The 25,744-nt window shown below is 37.6% G+C and overlaps 1 protein-coding gene across 1 annotated transcript in view; it reads right to left on the bottom strand.

The window, feature by feature from the left end:
- The window catches only part of supv3l1 (SUV3-like helicase), a 54,686-nt gene that overhangs the window by 552 nt on the left and 28,390 nt on the right, over positions 1-25,744 (bottom strand). The window contains exons 8-14 of the mRNA XM_039739411.1: positions 24,657-24,748; positions 22,832-23,012; positions 22,075-22,168; positions 17,465-17,684; positions 15,200-15,280; positions 12,787-12,963; positions 5,023-5,171 (exon numbers count right to left, since the gene is read on the bottom strand). Coding sequence (XP_039595345.1) covers positions 5,023-5,171; positions 12,787-12,963; positions 15,200-15,280; positions 17,465-17,684; positions 22,075-22,168; positions 22,832-23,012; positions 24,657-24,748 — 994 coding nt within the window. The remainder of the gene's footprint in view (positions 1-5,022; positions 5,172-12,786; positions 12,964-15,199; positions 15,281-17,464; positions 17,685-22,074; positions 22,169-22,831; positions 23,013-24,656; positions 24,749-25,744) is intronic.

Below are 25,744 nucleotides of genomic sequence, written 5' to 3'. Positions count from 1 at the left end.
AGACAAGACAAGGGCATTCAGTCTAACAAAGCCCTCCAGTCTATCTAATTTATCCAAAATAAGAGTTGTGAAGGTTCCTGAACTCCTACTGTCCACCGCGCTACTTGGTAGCTTATTCTGCATGTCTACGGAGCTCTGTGTGAAGAACAACATCAAAATGTTTGTGTAAAATTTACCTTTAAAAAGTTTCCAACTGTATCCCCATAATCTTGGTGAACTCATTTTAAAATCACAGTCTTCACCCATTGGACTAATTCTCTTCATAATTTAAAGCACTTCAGTCATGCCTCCTCTTAATCTCCTTTTACTTAAACTGAATTGGCTCAGCTCTTTTAGCCTTTCCTCATAATTCATCAACGGCAGTCCTAAAATCAGCCTATGTGCTCTAGCAGTGCTTTGTCCTTTTTTGTAATCTGGAGAACAAAACTGTACACTGTACCGCAGATGAGGCCTAACCTGTGTGTTATAAATATTAAACAAATCCCCCTTGGACTTGTGCTCTACACATCAAGGTGCTATATAACCTGACATTCTGTTAGCCTTCTGAACACTGTCTGGCAGTTGATAGGGTCGAGTCCATTACAACTACTAAATCCTTTTGTCCCACTTTACATGCAAATCAAACATTTTTACATTAAATGTTATCTGCCACTAATCTGCCAGAGCCTGTATGCTGTCCAAGTCCTTCTGTAATGATTCAACTAATTATCTGCTAATCCACCTAGCTTGGCATCATCAAGCTTGTTATTTATATTCCTATCAAAATCATTCAAATATATTAAAAACAGCTGTGGCCCGAACACTGACCTCTGAGGAGACACCACTCTTAACTTCACCCAATTCTGATAAGGTTCCCTTTACCATAATCCTCTGCCTTCCTGTGTTTTAGCCAATTCTGAATCATCTCTACACTATATTTTTAACTCCCATTTCTTTTAGTTTGATGCCCAACATCTCATGTGACAATTTATCAAATACTCTCTGAAAGTCAAGATGACTAATTCTGCATGCACCAGTCTGGTCATATCCTTTTGTTGCCTCATCATAGAATTCCAGCATGTTAGTTAAAATATGACTTCCCTCATCTGAACCCATGCTGACTGTTCAATAAAACTCCTGCTTGAGCAAAAGATTGCTTAATCTTTTCCGTAATAATTGCTTCCATTAATCTATTTATGAAACTTACCAGTACTTTTAATGAATAATTTCTAAATAGTGTATATAAGAACAAAACTAACAGAATAAATGAAAATGTACAATGTTGTTTTTCCACTAACACTTTTTAATCCAATAAAGTACTATTATTGAGGCCCTGATGGCTCATTTTGCATGTAAATCTAGTACTTATAAGTTTATGATTGAAAATCTCTACGATTAGGACACTGTAGAATGTCCAGAATGGGGAGCTGCCAGATGCTCCAGAACTGTGGCTTTATTAGTTGCAACGCTGCAGACCCCAATGAGGATTATTTCCCTCAGGAAAAGAATTGACTGTAGGATTTTTTTTCTCTTCTCAGCTGTCAAAATGCCATTTCTCTATGATAATGTTGTAGCAGTCTCTTGGTCTAACAGATTTACTCAAACATTTGCAAGATCAGATTGTATCTAATAAATTTTGCAGCACAATTCCTGGTTCAGGCCTTGGTCTTTTCACGGCTGGACTACTGCAAATCTCCATTGGCCAGAGAATCAGCATGTGTCTCAAAGTCGATGCAGATGATTGAAAATGTAGCAGAACACTTGGTGTTCACCCAGCTGAGACGGGCACATGTCACTCCTCTGTTCAGCTCACTACACTGACTCCTTGTTGTTGCAGGTATTAAGTTCACATCATTGATGCTTACATACAGAGCAGGTAATGGGTCAGTACCTGTATACATGTATATGGAGATAACTGTGAGGTCCTATACTCCTTCTCACCCACTCAGATCTACTGACGAATGGTATCTAGTGATGCTACTTTTGTATGGAATCTAATTTTAATCCAGAATCTTTTAATGTATAGCTCCTAGCTGGTGGAACAAGCTCCCCATTTCAATTTGAAATGTGTTAAAGAAGCGTTTCAAGACTCTATTGTTAATGAATTTCTGTCTGATAATAGTTGAGTTTTGTAAGACTGGAAGTGTAACTTGCTTGTATTTTGTTCTGAGCTCTTCACTTATGATGATCATTTTTATGGTGCTCTAGTAACAGTTGTTCCTTAAACATCCTCAACATTAATGTCTACTTGATTATGTTGATCTCTTTTGTAAGTTGCTTTGGATAAAAGCATCTGCTAAGAAAATAAATGGTAAATTTAAATGTAAATGATAATGTTAAATTGCGTTGTTATGATTTAAGTCCTTCATTGAGATTCATTGTCTTTTATTGTGTATTTAATATGACTTGTCTATTTATTTATGAACATTTTGTATATTTGGTTTGTAATTTGGTGGTAAGGTATTATAGTCATAAATATGGGCAAGCATTTTGTGCTTATACTTTACACAGCTGGCTATACAAAAATGAACTGTGTAAGGGTACATGTACAAAGACAGATTATTCATTGTTAATAATATAAATCTGCTTCTCCCAAAGTGGCTTCTTTTCACTGTAATCCATTCCTATAATCCCACTTCAATACTTTTTGACATTAAAATGCTCTATTAGATGGAAGCTCAAAAGTAAGGACTTTCTTCAAATTATATGACTTCTGCTTAAAGTGGTGAGCATGCCATCACTCATGTAAATTTCCAGGTTTCCCCTGCAACACCAGCATATCCACTGGAGCACTGAATGGGGTCTTAAACCAGATAGCCTCGTTTCACACCCAGGTTAAGCTTCCTTAGTAGTGAGAGCATCTTTAAAATTTTCTAGGGTAGCATACCATTTTTAATGTCAATATTTAATTTGTACAGTATGCAACACTTTGCACCAACGTATGTGGGCAGCATTGTGGTACAATGATGAGTGTTGCTGCTTCAGTGCACAGAGCTTGCATGTTCTCCCTGTGTCTATTGGGTCTTTCCTCAGGTACTACAGTTTTCCTCCAACACCCTAAAGATCTGCAAGTTATGTTAGTAGTGTGTTGTTGTGAGGCTGAATGGGCCATGTAATGAATTGGTGGCCAATCTGGTGGTTGGTTCCTGACTTATGTCCAGATATATTCAAACCCACAACTCTGAACTGGAGTGTGCTTTAGAATGATACACTGCATCCGGAAAGTATTCACAGCGCATCAGTTTTTCCACATTTTGTTATGTTACAGCCTTATTCCAAAATGTATGAAATTCATTTTTTTCCTCAGCATTCTACACACAACACCCGAAAATAACGTGAAAAAAGTTTACTTGAGGTTTTTGTAAATTTATTAAAAATAAAGAAACTGAGAAATCACATGTACATAAGTATTCACAGCCTTTGCTCAATACTTTGTCGATGCACCTTTGCCAGCAATTACAGCCTCAAGTCTTTTTGAATATGATGCCACAAGCTTGGCACACCTATCCTTGGCCAGTTTCGCCCATTCCTTTTTGGAACAGCACCTCTCAAGCTCCATCAGGTTGGATGGGAAGCGTCGGTGCACAGCCATTTTAAGATATCTCCAGAGATGTTGAAGCGGATTCAAGTCTGGGCTCTGGCTGGGCCACTGAAGGACATTCACAGAGTTGTCCTGAAGCCACTCCTTTGGTATCTTGGCTGTGGGCTTAGGGTCGTTGTCCTGCTGAAAGATGAACCGTCGCCCCAGTTTGAGGTCAAGAGTGCTCTGGAGCAAGTTTTCATCCAGGATGTCTCTGTACATTGCTGCAGTCATCTTTCCCTTTATCCTGACTAGTCTACCAGTTCCTGCCACTGAAAAACATCCCCACAGCATGATGCTGCCACCACCATGCTTCACTGTAGGGATGCTATTGGCCTGGTGATGTGCAGTGCCTGGCACCTGGCATTCACACCAAAGAGTTCAATCTTTGTCTCATCAGACCAGAGAATTTTGTTTCTCATGGTCTGAGAGTCCTTCAGGTGCCTTTTGGCAAACTCCAGGTGGGCTGCCATGTGCCTTTTACTAAGGAGTGTCTTCCGTCTGGCCACTCTACCATACAGCCCTGATTGGTGGATTGCTGCAGAGATGGTTGTCTTTCTGGAAGGTTCTCCTCTCTCCACAGAGGACCTCTGGAGCTCTGACAGAGTGACCATCGGGTTCTTGGTCACCTCCTGATTAAGGCCCTTCTCCCCTGATCGCTCAGTTTAGATGTCCGGCCAGCTATAGGAAGAGTCCTGGTGGTTTCGAACTTCTTCCACTTGCGGATGATGGAGGCCACTGTGTTCATTGTTACCTTCAAAGCAACAGAAATTTTTCTGTAACCTTCCCCAGATTTGTACCTCGAGACAATCCTGTCTCTGAGGTCTACAGACAATTCTTTTGACCTCTTGCTTGGTTTGTGCTCTGACATGAACTGTCAACTGTGGGACCTTATATAGACAGGTGTGTGCCTTTCCAAATCATGTCCAATCAACTGAATTTACCACAGGTGGACTCCAATTAAGCTGCAGAAATATCTCAAGGATGATCAGGGGATAAAGGATGCACCTGAGCTCAATTTTGAGCTTTATGGCAAAGGCTGTGAATACTGATGTACATGTGATTTCTCAGGTTTTTTTATTTTTAATAAATGTACAAAAACCTCAAGTAAACCTTTTTCACGTTGTCATTGGGTCATGGGGTGTTGTGTGTAGAATTCTGAGGAAAAAAATGAATTAAATCCGTTTTGGAATAAGGCTGTAACATAACAAAATGTGGAAAAAGTGATGCACTGTGAATACTTTCTGGATGCACTGTAAGTTAAGTTACTAATGACTATGCAGGTCACAGTGAACTATGGACAGTTTACAATAAAAGAAGAATGGGGATTAGGCCATGAGGAATACTGGTATAGTTATTTCTATTTCAGAATGCCATAATGCAGGACAGCAGAAACCCATGTTCCAAAACTGTAAACATTTGCCCACAGTTGATGCACACCACTTTTTAGTCAGTTTGCATACCTTAGCCAAAGGTAAAGATCAAGTACATCATGAACTGCTTCCAGGTGCACTAGGTCTTTAATGTTCTTGGGTGTGGCCACAGGCCAGCCGATGTGCCGGCATATCCAATCAAATGTCAGAGGCTCATCACGGCTGAACTGCCTGGCAAACTACAAAAAAGAACATTAGTAAGTCAAACCAACAAAGCAGGACATTAGTTATCAGAAACAGAACCAGTGATCATTCTTAACTTTCAATTAACAACATCTTAGATTCTGGAAAGGGAAAATATCTTCTACTCATTACAAATCACTTATTTTCGGTTAGACCAGTTTAATTTTAATTAACTATACATTTTTCATTTGACTGTTATTTTTGTTTATCCATAGCCTGGATTATGGGAACATGGAAAAAGAAGAAAGGCAGAAATAAGGCAGAAACCTTTGCAATCTTTAAGTACCTGAATGAGATATTGGGACAGCTTATAATTAGATAAACAAATGAGCTAGATTGACTGAATGATCTCCTCATGTTTGTCAAATTTCTTATGTTCAGAGAGGGCACTGATCCAGTGTGGGGCACAATCACACAGTCCCGATCAAAAGTTTAAGACCACTTGAAAAATGGCAAAAAATCATATTTTGCATGGTTGGATCTTAACAAGGTTCCAAGTAGAGCTTCAACATGCAACAAGAAGAAATGGGAGTGAGACAAAATATTTTTTGAGCATGCAATTTAATGAGAACAACGATTAAACTGAAACAGGATGTTTTACAACTGATCAAAAGTTTAGGACCACACCTCCAAAAAAACCCGTAAACCCCCCCAAAAACAGAAATCAAACTTCCAAACATGAACTCAGTACTGAGTAGCTCCACCGTTATTGTTGATCACTTCAAAAATTCGTTGCGGCATGCTTGATGCAAGCATTTCCATGAGGTGAGTGGGAACATTTCTCCAAGTGGTGAAGACGGCCGCACGAAGGGCATCTACTGCCTGGAACTGTTGTCCATTTCTGTAAACTTTCCTTGCCATCCATCCCCGAAGGTTCTCAATTAGATTTAGATCAGGGGAACAAGCAGGATGGGCCTAAAGAGTGATGTTATTCTCCTGGAAGAAGTCCCTTGTCCTGAGGGCATTATGTACTGTAGCGCTGTCCTGTTGAAAAACCCAGTCGTTACCACACAGACGAGGGCCCTCAGTCATGCTCTCTGCAACATCTGGACATAGCCAGCGGCCGTTTGACGCCCCTGCACTTCCTGAAGCTCCATTGTTCCACTGAAGGAAAAAGCACCCCAGACCATTATGGCGCCCTCTCTACTGTGGCGCGTACAAAAACATCTCAGGTGGGATCTTCTTGTCATGCCAGGAACGTTGGAAACCATCAGGACCATCAAGGTTAAATTTGTTCTCATCAGAGAATAAAACTTTCTTCCACCTTTGAATGTCCCATGTTTGGTGCTCTCTTGCAAAGTCCAAACGAGCAGTTCTGTGGCGTTCAAGGAGACGAGGTCTTTGAAGACGTTTTTTGTTTTTGAAGCCCTTCAGTCTCAGATGCCGTCTGATGGTTATGGGGCTGCAGTCAGCACCAGTAACGGCCTTAATTTGGGTTGAGGATCGTCCAGTGTCTTGACAGACAGCCAATTGGATCCTCCGGCTCAGTGCTGGTGAAATTTTTTTGGGTCTTTCACTTGACTTTTTGTTCCATAACCCTCAGGATCATTTAAGAAATTCCAAATGACTGTCTTACTGCGTCCCACCTCAGCTGCGATGGCGCGCTGTGAGAGACCCTGCTTATGCAGTTCAATAACCCGACCACGTTCAAAAAGGGAGGGTTTCTTTGCCTTTGCCATCAGAACGTGTGACTACCTGACAGAAAATGACAATGAATCCAAATCTTTGCACAGATTTGGCCTTTTAAAGGCATGTGGTCCTAAAATTTTGATCAGCTGTAAAACAGCCCGTTTCAATTTAATAGTTATTTTCAATTAATTGAATGCTCAAAAAATGTTTTGTCTCAGTCCCATTTCTTCTTGTTGCATGTTGAAGCTCTACTTGGGACCTTGTTAAGATCCAACCATGCAAAATATGATTTTTTGCCATTTTTCAAGTGGTCTTAAACTTTTGATCGGGACTGTATATAGTACACACAGCTTCACACTCACACCATGTCTTTGGACTGTGGGATAAAAGCAATTTAAAACACAGAGAGACACTGCCAACCCCTCGCAAAAGAAAAGCCTGTTACAATGTTTTGTTACTTTGAACAAAGCACAGAGGAATGGTGAGCCTAAAATAAAGCTAGGTTGTAGAAGCATTGGATTGAAGTAGTAAAGAAGATTCGGGAGCGGATCAGCGAGTGGAAGCAGAGAGCGGATCAGCGAGCGGAAGCAGAGAGCGGCGGCGTCTCCCACAGGCACGTAGCCCTTTGAAAGCACACGAGCAAGTTCACCTGAGATAAAGCCGGCAGCTGACCAGTAGAAATAACCGGCAGTGAGAAATTAAAGTCGATCGCTTAGCGGGTGGTGGAAACTTAAAAGCGACGGTGATTCAGCTCAACACGGAAAGCGCAGAAGCACCTATAAAAACGGCAAAGATGACTTCAACATTTAATGTAAGTTCTATCTGCTCTCTGCCCATCGAGGGCACGTTTATATGTTGTGTGTCCTGCAGTATGTACAGCTCAGGTTTTCCGGCCGACAGTGCAGATAGCTTCACCTGCCAAAAATGTTTAGTTAATTTAGAGTTGGTCGGGAAAATACGCGAATTGGAGGACCGCGTTAGGAATCTGATAGCGATTAGGCAAACCGAAAATTGGATCGACTCGGTTTGTTTAGACAATTCGGCTACATCTGATTCGCTTCAGTCTCTCCAGGTCCCACTGTAGTCAGTGCGAGGCCGAAATCAGCAGCACCAATTCAGCCACAGGGCGAGTGGGTAACAGTAAGACGGGGTCTAAGAATCCAAAATTTAGTCCCCAGCACCCAGGTCACCAATTCGGACCCAGAACAGGTTCTCAGCTCTCCGCAGCGCGCCTGTGGAAACTGAGAATAATAAAGTGCTCATAATTGGCGATTCCATAGTGCGGAATGTTAGAATTCCAAACTATGTTAAACCAGCAGTTAATGTTAAGTGCCTTGCAGGGGCCAAGATTTCTGGCATAAAGGCGCATTGGACCGTGTTGCCGACGATGAAGTATCTACCTTATTGCTGCATGTCGGCACTAATGATATTTATTTACAGCAATCTGAGGTATTAAAGCGAACTTCATCTCTATGCACCAAAGCTAAAACAAAATGTCGGAATTTAATTGTATCTGGTCCCTTACCAAGATTGTATAGAGGGATGTGATTTATAGCAGATTGCATTCCTTTCACTGCTGGCTAGAAACCTGGTGTGCAAATAAAAGCATAGCATTTGTGAACAATTGGGATGATTTTTGGGAAAGGCCTGGATTTTTCAGAAGAGATGGTCTTCATCCTAACTGCAAGGGATCTTATGTATTATCCCAAAATATGGCAGCAAAACTGCCTGGTTGACTGATTAGAGCACCATCCAGGCCGCAGTCATGTGATCTTAAATCACAGGCTGTTGTTTATCCCACCTGTTATTTTCCTGAAGCTGTTACCCATAATCCCTGTTGTGGGGCATCCAGTAAATTTAGTCTTGAAACAAACCATAAATTAATTGATAACCAAAAATAAGGTGTATAATTAGACCAAGGGATAAAACCAGACACTCCACCAGGGGCATCTGTAATAGAAATTTAATTCAAATTAAAACAAAAATATATCAGCAGTTCAGAAAGAACCATGCAGTTTTAAATGCTGTTTATTGAACATTCGCTCTCTTGGCACTAAAGCTGTTTTGGTAAATGATATAATATTAAGTACAAAATCTGATCTGTGTCTTCTTACTGAAACCTGGCTTAGTAAATGTGACACTGTTCCCTAGCTGAGGCGTCACCAGATGGATACTCGTTCCTTCATAAGTCTAGAGATTCTGGTCGAGGAGGAGGCCTTGGAATAATTCATTGTAACAAAATGCAAATCACTCCTAAAAATTTAGGCAACTTTACATCCTTTGAGGCATTCATTTTAAATATTAAAACAAATTCCAACACAATTATAGTGCTAGTCTACAGACCACCAGGGCCATATTCATTGTTCATGACTGAATTTAGCAACCTTCTGTCTGATTTGACTATAAATTATGATCACGTAGTTCTGATGGGGATTTTAATGTACACATTGATGTGGAAACTGACACTTTTAGCAAATGTTTTACTTATTTGTTAAATTCAGTAGGATTTTGTCAGATTGTCAAAGGTCCAACTCATAATCATAACCATACATTAGATTTAATTATAACTTACAAAGTTGAAATTCAAAATTTAAATATTACTCCATTAAATGTAGTTATTTCCGATCACTTCTTAATTACGTTTGATTTAGTTCTGCCCATGCCAGCACTCGCAGATTAAAACAAAGACAGTGCGACATCTAGATTGTAATTCTGCTTCAAAATTTATAGATACCTTGAGTAAGTCGAGTGTAATTGTGGAAAACCATTTAGATCAGTTAACATCAAATGTAAACGTGGAAAACAATTTAGATCAGCTAATATCACATTATAATGTGACCTTGAGAGATGCTCTGGACACAGTGGCTCCCCTAAAACAAAAGTGATCAAAGCACATAGAAACTCTCCCTGGTTTAATGAAAACACTCGAGCTCTTAAATTAGAGTGTCGAAAACTGGAGCAGATGGAGAACAACAAAGCTACATGTCTTTCAAATTGCATGGACAGAGAGTGTTAATAAATATAAAAAGGCCCTCTTTAAAGCTCGCTCAGAATACTATTCTACATTAATAGATAGCAATAATAAAAATCCTAGGGTACTTTTTAGAGCAGTGGCTAAATTAACAAATGGGAATTCAGATCAACAGTGCAAAATACCAACAGATATTAGCAGTACAGACTTTATGAACTTCTTCAATGAGAAAATTAAAAATATAAGATCCCAGATCTCAGCATCACAGTACAAACCAAATACTAGCTTAGCAGACCCTGCTCACATTGCATTCAGCACTTTAATAATTTTAATCCTGTAACTGAGCAGGAAGTCTTAACTTTAATTACTAAAATGAAGCCCACTACTTGTTCCCTAGATCCAGTGCCAACAAAACTAGTAAAAGTGCAATGGATGTTCTTGCAGCACCTATTCTAACATTATCAATAGTTCATTACTGCATGGCACAGTACCTGATGCACTAAAACTGTCAGTCATTAAACCTTTACTTAAAAAGTCAGACCTAGACCCACACATACTAAATAACTATAGGCCTATTTCAAATTTACCATTTCTCTCTAAAATACTAGAGAAAGTAGTCGCCAGTCAGCTTCAGTCACACCTTACGCATTACAATTTATTTGAGAAATTCCAGTCTGGCTTTCGACTGGTCATAGTACAGAAACGGCACTAACACGGGTTGTAAATGACATTCTGATATCCTCTGATGAAGGAAATTCCACTGTAATTATGTTGTTGGACTTAAGTGCAGCATTTGACACCATTGACCATTCTATTTTACTGCACAGGCTAGAAAACGATGTTGGGCTTACAGGCCCGTGCTCGCTTGGTTCAGTTCTTATTTATCAAATCGATTCCAGTATGTACAGAAATGTGCTGACAGTACTCCATCATTATACACAGAAGTTCAATATGGTGTCCGCAGGGCTCAGTACTGGGACCTTTACTGTTTTCACTTTACATGCTTCCACTGGGATCTCTCATTAGGAAACATAATGTTAATTTTCACTCGTATGCAGATGACACCCAGTTATACCTTTCATTTAAATCAAATGAAGTTTCTCCGATGTTGTCTTTAATTAGTTGTGTTAGTGAATTAAAGGAATGGATGAATGAGAACTACTTGTCTTTAAATACAGATAAAACAGAGATGTTAATTGTTGGAGGGAATGACGCTGATCACAGCAATATTTTGTCGTCATTTAACTCAGTTGGAATCCCAATTAATTTTACTGAATCAGCCCGCAATCTAGGAGTTATCTTTGACTCTAGCATGTCATTTAAAGCATATTACAAAGTCGTCCAAAACATGTTTTTCCATCTTAAAAATATTAGGAAATTAAGGCGCTTTCTAAATAAACAGGATTGTGAGAAATTAATTCATGCATTTATCTCTAGTAGGATTGACTACTGCAATGCGGTGTTCACTGGCTGTTCAAACTGTTCTCTATACAGCCTCCAGTTAATCCAAAATGCGCTGCAAGAATTATTACAAGAACAAGAAAATATGAACACATAACCCCAGTTCTTAAATCTTTACACTGGCTCCCAGTTAAATTTAGGGCAGATTTCAAAATCCTCCTTTTAACATATAAAGCATTAAATGGCCAAGGTCCGCTTACTTGTCTGAACTTATCATGACTTACAAACCTGAGCACATTAAGATCTCAAGATGCCGGTCTGCTTAGGATTCCAAGGATTAATAAAATAACAGTGGGAGGTCGAGCTTTTAGTTACAGGGCCCCTAAACTGTGGAATGGTCTTCCTGCTTCCATAAGAGATGCCCCCTCGGTCTCAGCCTTTAAATCCCGGCTGAAGACTCACTACTTCAGTTTAGCATATCCTGACTAGAGCTGCTGATTAACTGTACATACTGCATCTCTGTTGTTAGTCATTAGCACTATAACATAAGTAACATGATAATTATATTTGAATACTAACCCTCACCTATTCTGTTTCTTTTCTCGGTACCCAAATGTGGCCATTGGTGCCACGGCCCACCTGCCAAGTTGTTTGCCTGCCTATGGTAAAGTCATCCCTGATGGAGGATCACAGGAATCATGGGAAAGAGGGTCCTTTCATCGAGCAATGTTTCAGCCGTGGCATGGCCAAATGGAGATGCAGCTAGATGGATGAGGTCTCCAGGACTCTAAAAATATCCAAACCTAATTATGTCATATCATCTACTGTTAAACCGTAATTCTAAAATTTTTATTATGCTGTCTTAAGGAATTGTTCTGTTGTGTATATTGTATTGTATTGACCCCCTACTTTTGACACCTACTGCACGCCCAACCTACCTGGAAAGGGGTCTCTCTTTGAACTGCCTTTCCGAGGTTTCTTCCATTTTCCCTACAAGGTTTTATTGGGAGTTTTTCCTTGTCTTCTCAGAGAGTCAAGGCTGGGGGCTGTCAAAAGGCAGGGCCTGTTAAAGCCCATTGCGGCACTTCCTGTGTGATTTTGGGCTATACAAAAATAAACTGTATTGTATTGTATTGTAAGATTCTAATATATAAACCACATATGAATGTGGGAAAGAAGAAAATGAGAGTTGGAGGAGAGACAGGAGGTGCATTAGAGGGCAGTGCACAGGCATGCATTATTTAAGATAAACGTGTTTGGTGTAATAATCTTCACTGCACAGGCTCCATGTTACAAGTTCATAAAAGCTGTAGTGGTGTGAATGTTGTTTGCCGACAACAAGCACAAGGTTCTTGTGATCCAAGTGTGTGAAAGGGTTGACGGATGCTGGTATAATAAGTGGAAATATTGGCAACTGAACTGCATAAATTAAGCAGGGATGTTCTGCTAGTTAGCTCACTACTGCGTTTACTCACTATTACTCTCTCAATTTCTCTCTCTCTGTCTGTCTCATGTGACACAATACATATACTGCTTGCACAAATTAAAAGCTTCTTATTGTATTATTTTCCTTCCTGTGTTGGGGAAGATGTATCAGGCAGTCTCCTTACCTTTAAAAAAGACGTGCAGATGAATGGCTGCTTTTTATTAATGGGTGCTGTGCAGAATACATATCGAGATCTCAGGTTCAGAGGAATGTGCTGAATCATGTCTGCTAGGAACTTGAAGTCTTCTACATTGCACACAAAGTAGAGGCCATCGACTTGTGACAAGCTAACAAAAATATCCTGAAGGAAACAAAATAAAAACAGGCATACAATCTGAAGTGAACGGAGTACATATTAGAGATAACAAACTGATTGCCTGAGACTATCTTCCAACATCCTCAAAACATAAAATAATGGAATTCCAGCCTTCTAAAGTTCAAGATCCAGACTCCTAAAAAAAATCTATTAACAAGAGGCATTGAAGCTTTTTGAATACTTTTTGATTCAAGTGTTTCCCTTATTTTATGAGTTACCTGCACCCTGAATTCATTTAGTTTAAGCATGTATTGATTTCAACATTCATTATTTTGCCACTTGCTTATTTTCTGAATGATTTCACTTTCACTGTGCATAGTATGTTTACAGTGGATTCAGAAAATATTTAGATCTCTTCACATTTTTCATATTATGCTATGTTGCAACCTTGTACTAAAATAATTTTTTTCCTCACATCAAGCAACACTCAAGCATGACAAAGCAGAAACAGCATTTTAGAAATGTTGACAAATTTATGAAAAGTATTAAAATGAAACATCACATTGACACAAGTATTCAAATGCTTTACTATGACATTTAATATGTGGCTCAGATGAATTCCATTCTATTTATTACAATTGATAAATAATTCTTAAATGGAAATAGTTTAGAATAACCTTGAGTCTTCCTAAAGCTGGCTACCAGGTCAAACTAAGCAATTGCAAGAGAAATGCCTTGGTAACAGAGGTGAACAAGGGCCCAATGCTCGCTCTGGCTGGCCTCTAGACAACCTGTATGGTGATGGGAGAAACTTAAAGAAAGACAGTCGTCACTGCAACACTCTAGTACTCTAGGATTTATTAAGGGTGGCCAGCCGAAAGACTCTCCTCAGTAAAAGACAAATGGCAGCCTGCTTGGAGTTTGCAAAAAGATACCAAAGGAACTTGAAGACTACGAGAAACAACATTCTCTGGGCTGATGAAACAAAGATTAGCATTATGTCTGGAGGAAATCAGGCACTGCTCATCACCTGTGCAGTACCATTCCAACCGAGATGCATGGGGGTGGCAGCATCATGCTGTGGGGGTGTTTTCTGTGGCAGGGACTGGGATAAACTTGACTAGAGAGGGAAAGATGAATGGAACAAAGTATAAAGATATCCCCAATTAAAACATGTTCAGAGAGCTTTAGACCTCAGGCTGGGATGAAAGTTCACTTTCCAAAAGTACAACAACCCTAAGCACAAAGCAAAGACAACACAGGAGTGGGTTAGGGACAACGATTGAAAAATCATTGAGTTGTCTAGCCTGAGTCTGAAATTGAACCCAATCAAACATCTCTGGAGAGACATGAAAATGACTATTCACCAACAGCCTCCATACAATTTCACAGACCTTGAGGGAATCTGCAGAGAATGGCAGTAAATCCCCAAATCCAGCTGTATGAATCTTATCACATCAAACCCACGATGACTCCAGAATCAAATCACAGCCAAAGGTGGTTCAATGAAGCATTACGAAAAGGCTGGGAATACTTCTGGCAAAGTAATATTTCACTTTTTTATTTTTAATAAATTTGCAAAAATGTTCTTAATCCTGTTTTTGCTTGGTCATTCTGGGGGTATTGAGTGATGCTTTATACATGGGAAAAAATTAATTTAAGTGATTTTAGTACAAAGCTGCAAAATAAAAAAATGTAAAAAGATAAAAAAACAAGGGACTGAAAATATTCAGACTACTATATACTGGCACATATACCTTATGTTTCCACTTTGCATTTTATATTTGATAACTTCAAACATAATAATGAAAATCAAACATACATTTTATTTTCACTTTGACAAAATCTGCAGTGTCAAATGCTAATAGGCACGTGTGCTTTCGGCTTGAATTAAATTAAAACACAAATTTTATCTTGCTTTCAAAAGACATTTCAAAGTACTCATCGAAAGATAAAATAAAATATTGAAAACACACAGAACGTAAAGTGTTTCATTAAAATGAAAAGTTGTAAATTCAAATAAGTAAACAACAAGATAGCCAGGTTGTGAAGTAAGATATTGAGAAAATCTGTGTAGAAATAAATAAAAGCAAGGAAAAACAAGCAGTCAAAGCAATTGTTTATTTTTCAGCTAGTTACACTTTTTTTTATTTCTGTGCAAGTCTCAATAAAGTAACACTAAAGTCTACTTGATATACAGTATACTGCAATTGGATCTTACACATAATCTCAGTGACTGATTTACTGCTCATGTCCATTTACACTGCTTTCCCATACTTACAATAAGATTGGATAGGGTCGCCTCCGGGAGGTGGTAGGCAAACATTTCAATCTGCTCGGCTGTGGGGTGTAGGCCTGCAATCTTTAAATGCAAATAAGAACACAGAAAGAAAATCAAGTCAAAGTCAAACCAACGAAGTATGCATCCAAAGACATTTTAATTTCACACTAAAAAACTGAACAATGCTAGATAAGACCTTTTTAAGTTTTGCCCATTTCTTGTTTGTTGTAGGAAAGCACTGAATAGTTATAAAAAAAAAAAAAACTTTTACAAATAAAAACACCCTATTCAGATCTTTTAGTTTAAATAATATCTACATTTTCTAAACTATATGACTTTGTTATGTGTTCTGTACTCATAAGACCATTTGAGGAAAGTTGCCTTTCCTATATTCCATCTTGAATGTGCCAATGTGCTTAAGAGTCACTGTTAAAAAAAATAAAAATTCTGTGGGGTCAACTTCATACAATGCCTCTGTGTATTTGGAAAACCAGGAGACTAAGCCCTCATATAACCATTTCCAGTAGCAGATTATCACTGTATCTTGATGAAATTATGAAAGACCTATAATTAAGCAAATTGCTTCAGCACAGTAGGCACAGCAGGCCAAGAGCGTGCTACATTTGATCTAACCGAAATCCTTAGTGACATTTTAAAACTGTATTAGTTATCACGACTGAGAATTTACTGTTTTCACTTCTAATATTAATGTAGTTCAAACGAAAGCTTGAAAACTAGGATGTATAGGTGTCTGGTTTTCTGGAATAACATCACATTGATCAAAACAACCTGCTGGAATTACATATATATATATGTATATATATATATATATATATATATATATATATATATATATATATATATATATATATATATATATATATATATATATATATATATATATATATATATATATATACACACTCTGCCACATTGAGGTTTACATATAAGAAAAGAGGTTGGTTGTAATGGAACTGAGAGTATGTTGAGGAAGGAAACAATAATAATGGTGAATTATGAGAACATGATGATATTGATAATAAAAAAAATGGAAGGCCCTAGTTGCAAGTTCTTTCTTAAGAGAGAAAGGGAAGAAAGCAGCAGGTACAATTAGAACATGGTCAGAAACTCAAAAGATGAAATTATATTCATTTTGAAGTACACAAGAAATGGCTTCAAACAGAGTGCACAGTTTTGAGCAATCACATTTTGGAGTAGACCATGAAGATAACAGAAACAGTGAAATGAAATCTGATTTTACTTCATGACTAGGAAAGAAACTACAAACTTTTTTTTGAAAAGACAAATGCAGGCAAAGAGGCAAATGATGAGGGGAAAAAAGCTGTATTAGCCATATGTAATGCTAGGGAATGCAGCTGACAGGTTGCAGCCAGAAAATGTTAAATGTGAATAAAACCATCACCAGTTATGTTGAACTATAAAGAAACAAACAGTAGCTACAGTACTAAATGAAAATAGTGAAAGCTATGGTGTGAAGGTGGAACATTGCTATTTATTTGTGGTTTCCATGACAGTGATGAACGTCATGAGCAAAGTAGTGCAGAAGAATTGAAAATGGAAGGCCTTGTATGCTGTATCTTGTACATGTGGTATAAAGTGAAGAAATCCGAATTAGAACAAATCAAAGCCGGAGGCAGGAAATGGTAGGGTGATGGCCAGACGAAGATAAGAGACAAGAACATTCCCTAATGCACAACTGCAGGAAACAGTTGTTTTTTAAAGTGGTGTGTAGAAGTGCGCAGATATCAAGAAAAAATGCAGATTGCATGGTGTGAAAAGTGAGTCAGAGTCAGAAACTAGTGCATGTGTAAATTTAGTTACTGACAGTTATTTTGAAGGCAGTAGTAATGTACTTAGGTGAACGCAGAGAGTTTTAGACTGAGCAGCAGGGTAGAGGTCTGCTTGAACATTAGTTTGAGTTGGAAACAAACCTCTCTGGATTGAAGTAGAAAGCTTAAGCAAACTGGCCGCTGGTGAGATTGATGTTGATTATTCACACTTGAAGCAGAAGTAGGTGTCTGATGGAACCTTAGATGAAGCATTGATTAGACAAACTAAACAAATAAGATGTGAATGAACTGGGGGCAAATGACATAAGGAAAGGTCTTGCCTTTAAAGATGTTCAAGACAGAGGAAATTGAAAAGGGTGGGGATCTGGAAGGATATATGCTTATACGTGTAAAGCAAGCTAAAGGCTTGTGCAATGGTGATTGCTGATGAACCCAAAGTCCAAATAATACCCACCTCAACAGGGTCAACAGGCCGATTTAGAATCTCGCGAAGAACAGGCAAGTCATCCCGGTGCATAGTGGTGACCTCACCATCCTGAAAGCTGGAAGCAAACCGACCAGCTCTGCCTGCAATCTGCAGGGCCTGTGAGGTGGTGATGGTGTCCATTTCTTTCTCACCTTTCTCATTAACAGATGGTTTCACCAAAGAATTAAAAATTATTCTTTTGATGCTCCTGTTAAAGGCAAAGATAACAGCTACAATTTAATATTACTACAGTCAAACTAGATATAACCAACAAACTATAATTAAAATTATTTTAAAATAATTAATATTTTATACATTTTGTATTCAGAAATAATCTGAATATTAGTGACTCGCAATTTGCATATGTTTAAATGATTGTGTCCTCTGACAGAATCGCATCACATCCTGGGCCTACTCCTGCCTTGCATTCATGGTACCACTTATAAATTCAGGGAACTTATTTAATGTCACACTAGTTCTCTTTTTTATTCATTATTGCTTTAAAATCATGATAAAAATCATGTTTAAATATAAATACAGCGATAAAAAAAAATAAAATGAAAAGTCAACTATTATTTATGATGTGCACAACATGAACAAGAAAAATCAGTCCTGATGCATGTGTATAAAGTGCACACACACAGAGATGAAATATTCTTTTAGACTTTTGTCAGAGACCTGTCTCCTTCATTGGCCTATTACTGAATGAGGTACTTTTCCCCAGCGCAACAAGTTGTACATGTTTGTACCTCATTTATTATCATTTTAGGAAAACATACAGTGCAGTTGTTGCTTCTTCGTTGGTTATATCTTCAGTTAGGAAGAAATAAAAGAAAGTATGTGTTATAGTGTAGAAATGATTACCTGAAGCCAACTAGACTAAAGCAGCAGAAAATGAAACAAAAAGAAAATCCAAGGCATATATTGCTGTTGGCTACACAAACTGGAGAACAACAATTAAGTAGGTAAAGGAATGCTGTCCGGTCTTTGCATAGTTTACATAACTGTATAGTTTTGTTCTGCATGTTAAAAGTGACACCTAAGGAAGTGTTTACTGCATATGCAAGACATTACAATGCTAGGAGGAGTTTTACTACTGTTATCATTAATAAACTCATCACACAATTAACATGTGGCTTGAGCACCACTGTGAAAAATTATTGTATAATGTATCCATCATAATGTTTGAACAAAGACACATTTGTCCTTGATTTAATCCTCTGCTCCAAAATTTAAAATTACAAATCAAACAATTCTGACATGATTAAATTGTACATTGCAGACTTTAATTTAAGGGTATTTGCTTACATTTCCATCACACCATATAGCAATTACACTTTTTCTACATGGTCTCCCCCATTTCAGGGCGTCATAATATTTGAGACACAGCAGTGAGTAGTATATTAAAGCAGTCATATTCAGTGCTCACTTGGATTTAAATCAGGTGACTGGCTTGGCCAATCAAGAATTTTCCAATTTTAGCTTAGAAGGGTTATGGATGTGGTGAGAGAGGATGTGCAAGTGGTGGGTGTAATGGAGCAAGATGACGAGGACAGGAAGATATGGTGGAAAAAAAATTATCCGCTGTGGCAAACCCTAACGGGGGCAGCCAAAAGAAGGAGAGATTTGAAAAATATGTGTGTCACGTTAGCAGTTATGTTGAGGTCATTATCTTGTTGTAGGATGAAGCGCCATCCAGTGTGTTTCAAGGCATTTACTGGAACATGAGCAGATCAGATGTTTCTCTACACCTCATAATTCATTGTGTGCCTGCCGTCAGTGGTTCCATTATCGATGAAGACAAGTGTGCCAGTACATGTGGCAGCCACTCGACACCTCCACCACCATGTTAATGGTCTGCTTTGGACCTTGGGCAGTTCCTTTTCATCTCCACGCTTTGCTCTTGCCATCACTCTGTTACAGTTTAATCTATGTCTTGTCTTTTCACAGACCTTTATCCAGAATTCCAAAGACTCCTTTTTAGTGCTTTTTCTTTACCACAGTGATATTTTACCACAGATTCTTCTGTCATCAGCAGTAAAGGTCTTTCCTTGGCCTACTAGTCTTTTTGCAATTACTGAGCTCGCAAGTGTGTTCTATCTTCCTAATGATATTCCAGACAGTTGATTTAGTTAATCCTAAGGTTTTACAGATGTCTCCATCAGTTTTTTTGTTTTTCAGCCTTATAATGTCTTATTTGACTTTCAATGGAACAGCTCTTGTCGTCAGGTTGAACGACAACTACAAACTCCAAAGGTAGTCTTTAAGTGGAAGCAAGCCTACAGTAGGTATCTTATGCCTGCACTAATGAAGCAATGAAACCCACCTGAAGAATCACAAACATCTGTCATGGCAATTGTCCCAAACATTATGGTGCCCTGAAATGGGGTGACAAGTGTTGCAATTTCTACATGGTGTGACCAAAATGTAAGCAAAGCAAAATATGTACTCTTTCCAGTGAATTCTCAAGCATATAATATTAGATTAGACACCCTACCTTTTATCATTGCAGAACAGTTTAAATACCTAGGGGTAAACATCACGAGTAAACATAAGGCTCTTTATCAACAAAATTTTGCCGTCTGCATGGAAAAAATTAAGCAAGACTTTCATAGATGGTCACACTAGCTAAAAGATTTAATACTGTTAAGATGAATATTCTTCCTAAGCTCATTTTTTATTTCAAAACATTCCATTATACATTAATAAATCATTTTTTAAGCAGTTAGATTCAACAATAACCTAATTTATTCGGAAGTCAAAACATCCATGCATCCAAAGAGCGACCCTACAAAGACAAAAGGCAGAAGGTGGCATTGCTCTACCTAACTTCCAGTTTTATTACTGGGCAGCGAATATACAAGCGATAAGAACCTGGACACAAATAGAAGAACATACACAGGCAATATAAGTAAAATCCTGCAGTACTTCTTTGTATTCCCTGCTCTGCGCTCCAATAAACACATGTTATCGGCAATATACTAATAACCCAATTGTGCTTCACTCACTTAGAATATGGAACCAATGTAGAAAGCATTTTAAGACAGAGAAGCTTCTATCTGTGGCACCACTCCAAGAGAACCACCTCTTTCAACCTTCGCAAACATATGCAGTTTTCAATATCTGGAAAAAATTTGGAATTAACTTGCTTAGAGATCTTTATATAGACAACGTCTTTGCATCTTATGTACAATTACATTCCAAATTTAACATTCCAGCTACACATTTCTTTCACTATCTTCAAATCAGGAACTTTGTTAAACAGAACCTTCCCGATTTTCCTCATCTTGCACCTTCATCCATGCTGGAAAAAATATTGCTCAATCTCAAGGACTTAAGACACCATCTTTACAATATATAAAATCATTTTACAATCCCTCCCTTTCGAAGATCCAAGAGGACACTGGGAAAAAGATCTCTCAATTAATATATCAGAAAAGAAGTGGAAAGTAGCAATGGAGAGAATTCACTCGAGCTCCATATGCGCAAAACATACAATTATACAACTCAAAATTAATATCGAGCACATCTGTCTCGACTAAAACTCTCCAAAAATGTTTCCAGGGCATGATCCAACCTGCAAACGCTGCAACCAAGTCCCAGCTTTACTGGGTCACATGTTCTGGGCCTGCACCAAATTAACATTATTCTGGACCAAAATTTTAATTACCTTTCAGACAGCCTTGGTGTCACAATCCCTCCTAACCCATTAACAGCTGTGTTTGGGGTTCTTCCAGATGGGTTTAAAGTGGAGAAGGACAAACAAATTGTGATTGCATTCACTACACTTCTGGCTCGCAGACTTATTCTGGTAAACTGGAAGAACCCAAACTCTCCTCTTTTAAGTCAGTGGGAAACCGATGCGTTATACTATTTGAAACTGGAAAACATCAAATACTCAGTTAGAGGATCCGTACAGATTTTTTTCAAAACACGGCAGGATCTAATCAGTAATATTTTAAAATAAGCTCATAAAGCACAGAGAATTTATTAATTTGGGTATGTTTATAAGCCTTAAATTTCACACCGTTTGCCTTGCTCTCTCTCTCTCAGGGGTGGGGATCGATTTGTCCTTAATTTTTCTTTTTGTAAAAAACTTGATTGATTTGTATGGATTGCAATAAAATTAATAAAAAAAATGTAAGCAAATTTCCTTAAATAAAAGTCTGCAATGTGCACTTTAATGTCTAAATTGTTTGATTTATAATTTTAAACTGTGGAGCAGAGGAGTAAAATCAAGGAAAAATGTGTTTTTGTCCAAAACATTATTGAGGGCACTGTAGCTACAGTCCACACTTTCAAGGCTAAGTGAAATTACACTGTTCACATGAACCAAATCCAGGAGTAGCACTTTCAGTGTAATGATGAACCCATGTTGCGCAGAATGAATTGGATTAAAATAAAACCATGAAACAAAATCAAAGTAAGAGAGGTATTTTAAACAAATTTAGGAAAAAAGCAGCTCAGACAAAATAAAATGTCTTAGACAACTACTTTAGAAGACTAGAAAAGATCTGCACAAAATGGTGTTTTCACAAGCAATTTACTTTAACTAAGAAGCCATAAATTGGGTCGCTATGTAATAATCTGGCACTTACAGGTTCAGTCCCATTCCTATTGCATCAGTAGCAACAAGAATCTTGCAGGAGTCGTTTGGATCATTGAATTTCTTTGCCTGGTCCAATTTAGTTCCTATTGGGGAACAAATATTTATTTTTAATAAAATGTTATTCATTTAATACACAACACGACAAAGAGTAAGTCGTAGCTCAGCCAAGCATACGATGGTATATCATATTGAAATTAAATCCAACACACAACTCCGATACCCATCTAAACAGCAAATGTCACATCAAAAGGTTAGCTGAGGTTTGTTACATAAGAATAACATTAATATAGCACCTGCCAGATTTCAAAGAATTTTGGCCAGTTTGCTGTATAGTCAATTTGAGATTCCAATTATATGCTTTTCCATTAAATTAGGATTCTTTAAGGCAGAGTGCAACATGGTATAAATAAGCACAGCAGATTGCTAATTCACCAGTAAAGTCCACTTTTGTGTTACCCTTAAACACTCAGTGCCTATTCTGGAACAAATATATGACAAAGACATCCATAATCATTCCAGAATATATACACTAAATACTGCACATGCTTGACAGACATTTTACGATGGTTAGTTTTGTGTAATGTAGACTTAGACATGGTTCAAGATCATAACCCATATCCTAAAGTCTGATTGCATTATAAGCATTTTAGGTTTTTAATATAAAAACTTATTAACAATACTGCTTTTAATGCAGTCCATTTCATGCCAAACCATAATTAAAAATTGCGCAACTAATTCTGACTAACCTGGCGGTAAACTGCCATATATTACAGCACACTCCAGTCCTCGAGCCTCGATCTGTCTGCTTAGTGAGTAAATGTCATTTTTATTAAAGCAGACAATACAATCTCCTGGGTGCAAGTTATCCAATGACTCCACAGCATGATCCAATATAGAAATTGGAGTTAGTCTTTTGTAGTTTCTAACCTTAAAAAAGTAAAGATTTTTTTGAGACATACATTAACATAACACTATCTAAATAAACATGGACTGTTCACACGATAAGCAAACAGCCAAACTGAGTAAATCTAGTCATTAATAATTATTTGCTAAATTACATTTCACAGCACTGGAAATATGTTGACTTTTGATCTGGATATGGTATTCTAATTGATTTAAATGCCATAATTATGTATTAACTATTTACAAATTTACTTCTGTTATAGTATGATAGTAAAATAGACAAATATTACAGCAGCGCATCCCTGTCACTATGATGTCCCCTTTCAGCAAACTACTGATGAGAATCACCTAAAAGAGAGTACTAATATAAGCAATAATGCATCTTTTACTATAATTCTGCAACTAACAGGTTCATATTTGATACCAGTATAATGTGTGTTCTCTTTATAAAGGAATTACACTATATGGCCCAATGGGTAATAACTATGCCAGAGTACTACAGAAAAGATTCAGTTCAATAGATAAAGCTGGGACCTATAAGAAACAATGAGATATGGGCTTTGAGGCTATAACATTGTTCTTGCACAGATAATTATTGGACAGTGTACCTGCATCTCTACTGTTTAGTCCATTCAAAAAGGACTGTAGAAAATGCATATCTTACCTGCATTGCTCTGATTTTCATGTACAGGACATTTACGTAAACTTTAAGTATGCAGTTCAACAAAATAAAGTGACATCAATGCTGTGTGTGGATGAAGAAGTTTTTATACCTCATCTGAATGTAATATATTATGCGCCACATATCATTTTACAGTTATGTGTGTCACAAAGAGCATGAGAGATTGCTTACTTTGCAGCATTTTAAAACAAAAAAAAATGTATCCCTCTGTAGGTGAGGGGAGGTGCATACCCAAGGAATATTGTTCATGAATAGGGAGAAGGGAATTTTGAAATTAACTATCATACTGATGGAGCATTTGGTGTGATGGTTGTTGCTCCAGAAACATGTTCAGAGCTGGATAAATTAGATTTTTCTTCATAGTTGCTAGGTTTACACTTTATGACGAGACAAGGAGTTTGGTACTCTGCAAAAACCTCAGAAAACAGCAACTGATTCTCTAGACTAAAAGGTGCCAGTGGAGATGTTTAGAGCATCTGAGGATGTCCCCTAGGTGACTCCTACTACTAAATTTACCAGGCAAGACTCACTATGATGATTTCATGTTAGACTCTAGAAAGAATGGAAGGATGATATAGCTTAAGAATATCCAGGTCTTTATGAGGAAGAAACAGAATCTATTGCTGGGAAAATGAAAACTTGCCTTCTATAATCTGCTTGTTACCTTTATAAATGTTTCCAGGAAAATGGAAAGAATGAGAGATTTTCTCAATTCCTGTTCTACCACTGGTCAACCAAATATTCTTAGCTGTCCATGTTGTCATCCGTTGCACAGCTGCACTTGGTTCTTAATTTGGGATTCTGAGGTGGTTTGTATTGTGGTGGGTGCAGCAATGCGCTGTATCAGTGCATGCTTTCCACCTCTCCTCTCTCCAGATGACCTAAGAAATTGTAAGTTCACTGATCTCATGTGCTTCTAATTTTCTTTTATTATATTGTTTGTGTGTGTTTGATCAGTTCTACTACAGATATGTAAATAAACCAACCTCTACTTCTTCTCCTGTAGAATACATAAGTTCTGTTATGAAATTGACAGCAGCAGCTTCACCACAAACATGAATCTCTTCAGCACACAGGCCTGTAAAAAAAATCCACAAATTAAAAGTAAATTAAGGTACTTCCTGAAAAACTTCAACCATCTACATATTTGGTTTCACAAAACAGTGATAACAATATAAATAACTAGAAATCAATCCATGCACTTTCTTTTTTTTAATTTTACTGACTTTATAACATTATGTTATAATGAGTAACACAGATCAATCAAGTAAACAATGAATACCTACACTCCAAATATTAGGTTTCATTTTAAAAGCAGTCTGCACACCACTCGCCTGCTTAGTTTGGCAGAGGAATGGTGCTGGTCATTACAAAATATCAAACAATCATTTAACAAATTTTTATTAAAAAGATCTTCATGAAAACTGGGGGAAGATGACCGGCACTTGCATCCACTCCACTTTCAACAATTTAGGCACACAAAAAACCATGAGGATTGTTGGTGTACAAAAAAGAAGAAGAGCACAATTTCTAAACACAAAACTGGGAAAACATGTGCAATACATCCTCCTCAAAAAATTAAATATTAACAATCTACACATGCAGTACCAAAACACAAGAGAATTCAGCCCGTCAGAAATTTAATCTCAGTAATAATTATCTGGAATGCAGAATATGAGAAGATGTTATTTATTATCATAAACAGTGGTGCACAGTATTAACTGCATGCAGATACTACATCCATTGCAAATAAACCACATGTTAATAATTATTATTGTTTCATGTCACATAAAGTAAATGTACTGTCCATGTGTATGTTTTCAAACAAGCATTCATGCTACTTTTCTAAATATTACACAGTATGTAGTTGATAAAACAATATGCAACTATTTTCTGCATTACCAGGGCACAGTAATGCACACAGACATCAGCATTTGGCTATGTATGTCATCGAGGCTTTCTCAACATCAGTTGTTGCCTTTTAAAGTTTAAATTAACAGAGTTACTTTTAGAAGACAAGATTAGATTTCATCTGATGTATAGTGTGAGGAAATAACAATTTCTATTTTTTGTC

Source organism: Polypterus senegalus, chromosome 1 (assembly GCF_016835505.1).
Source record: "Polypterus senegalus isolate Bchr_013 chromosome 1, ASM1683550v1, whole genome shotgun sequence".
NCBI lineage: Eukaryota > Metazoa > Chordata > Cladistia > Polypteriformes > Polypteridae > Polypterus > Polypterus senegalus.
The sequence above is the reverse complement of the archived record's forward strand: the minus strand, read 5'-3'. Positions and strand labels throughout refer to the sequence as shown.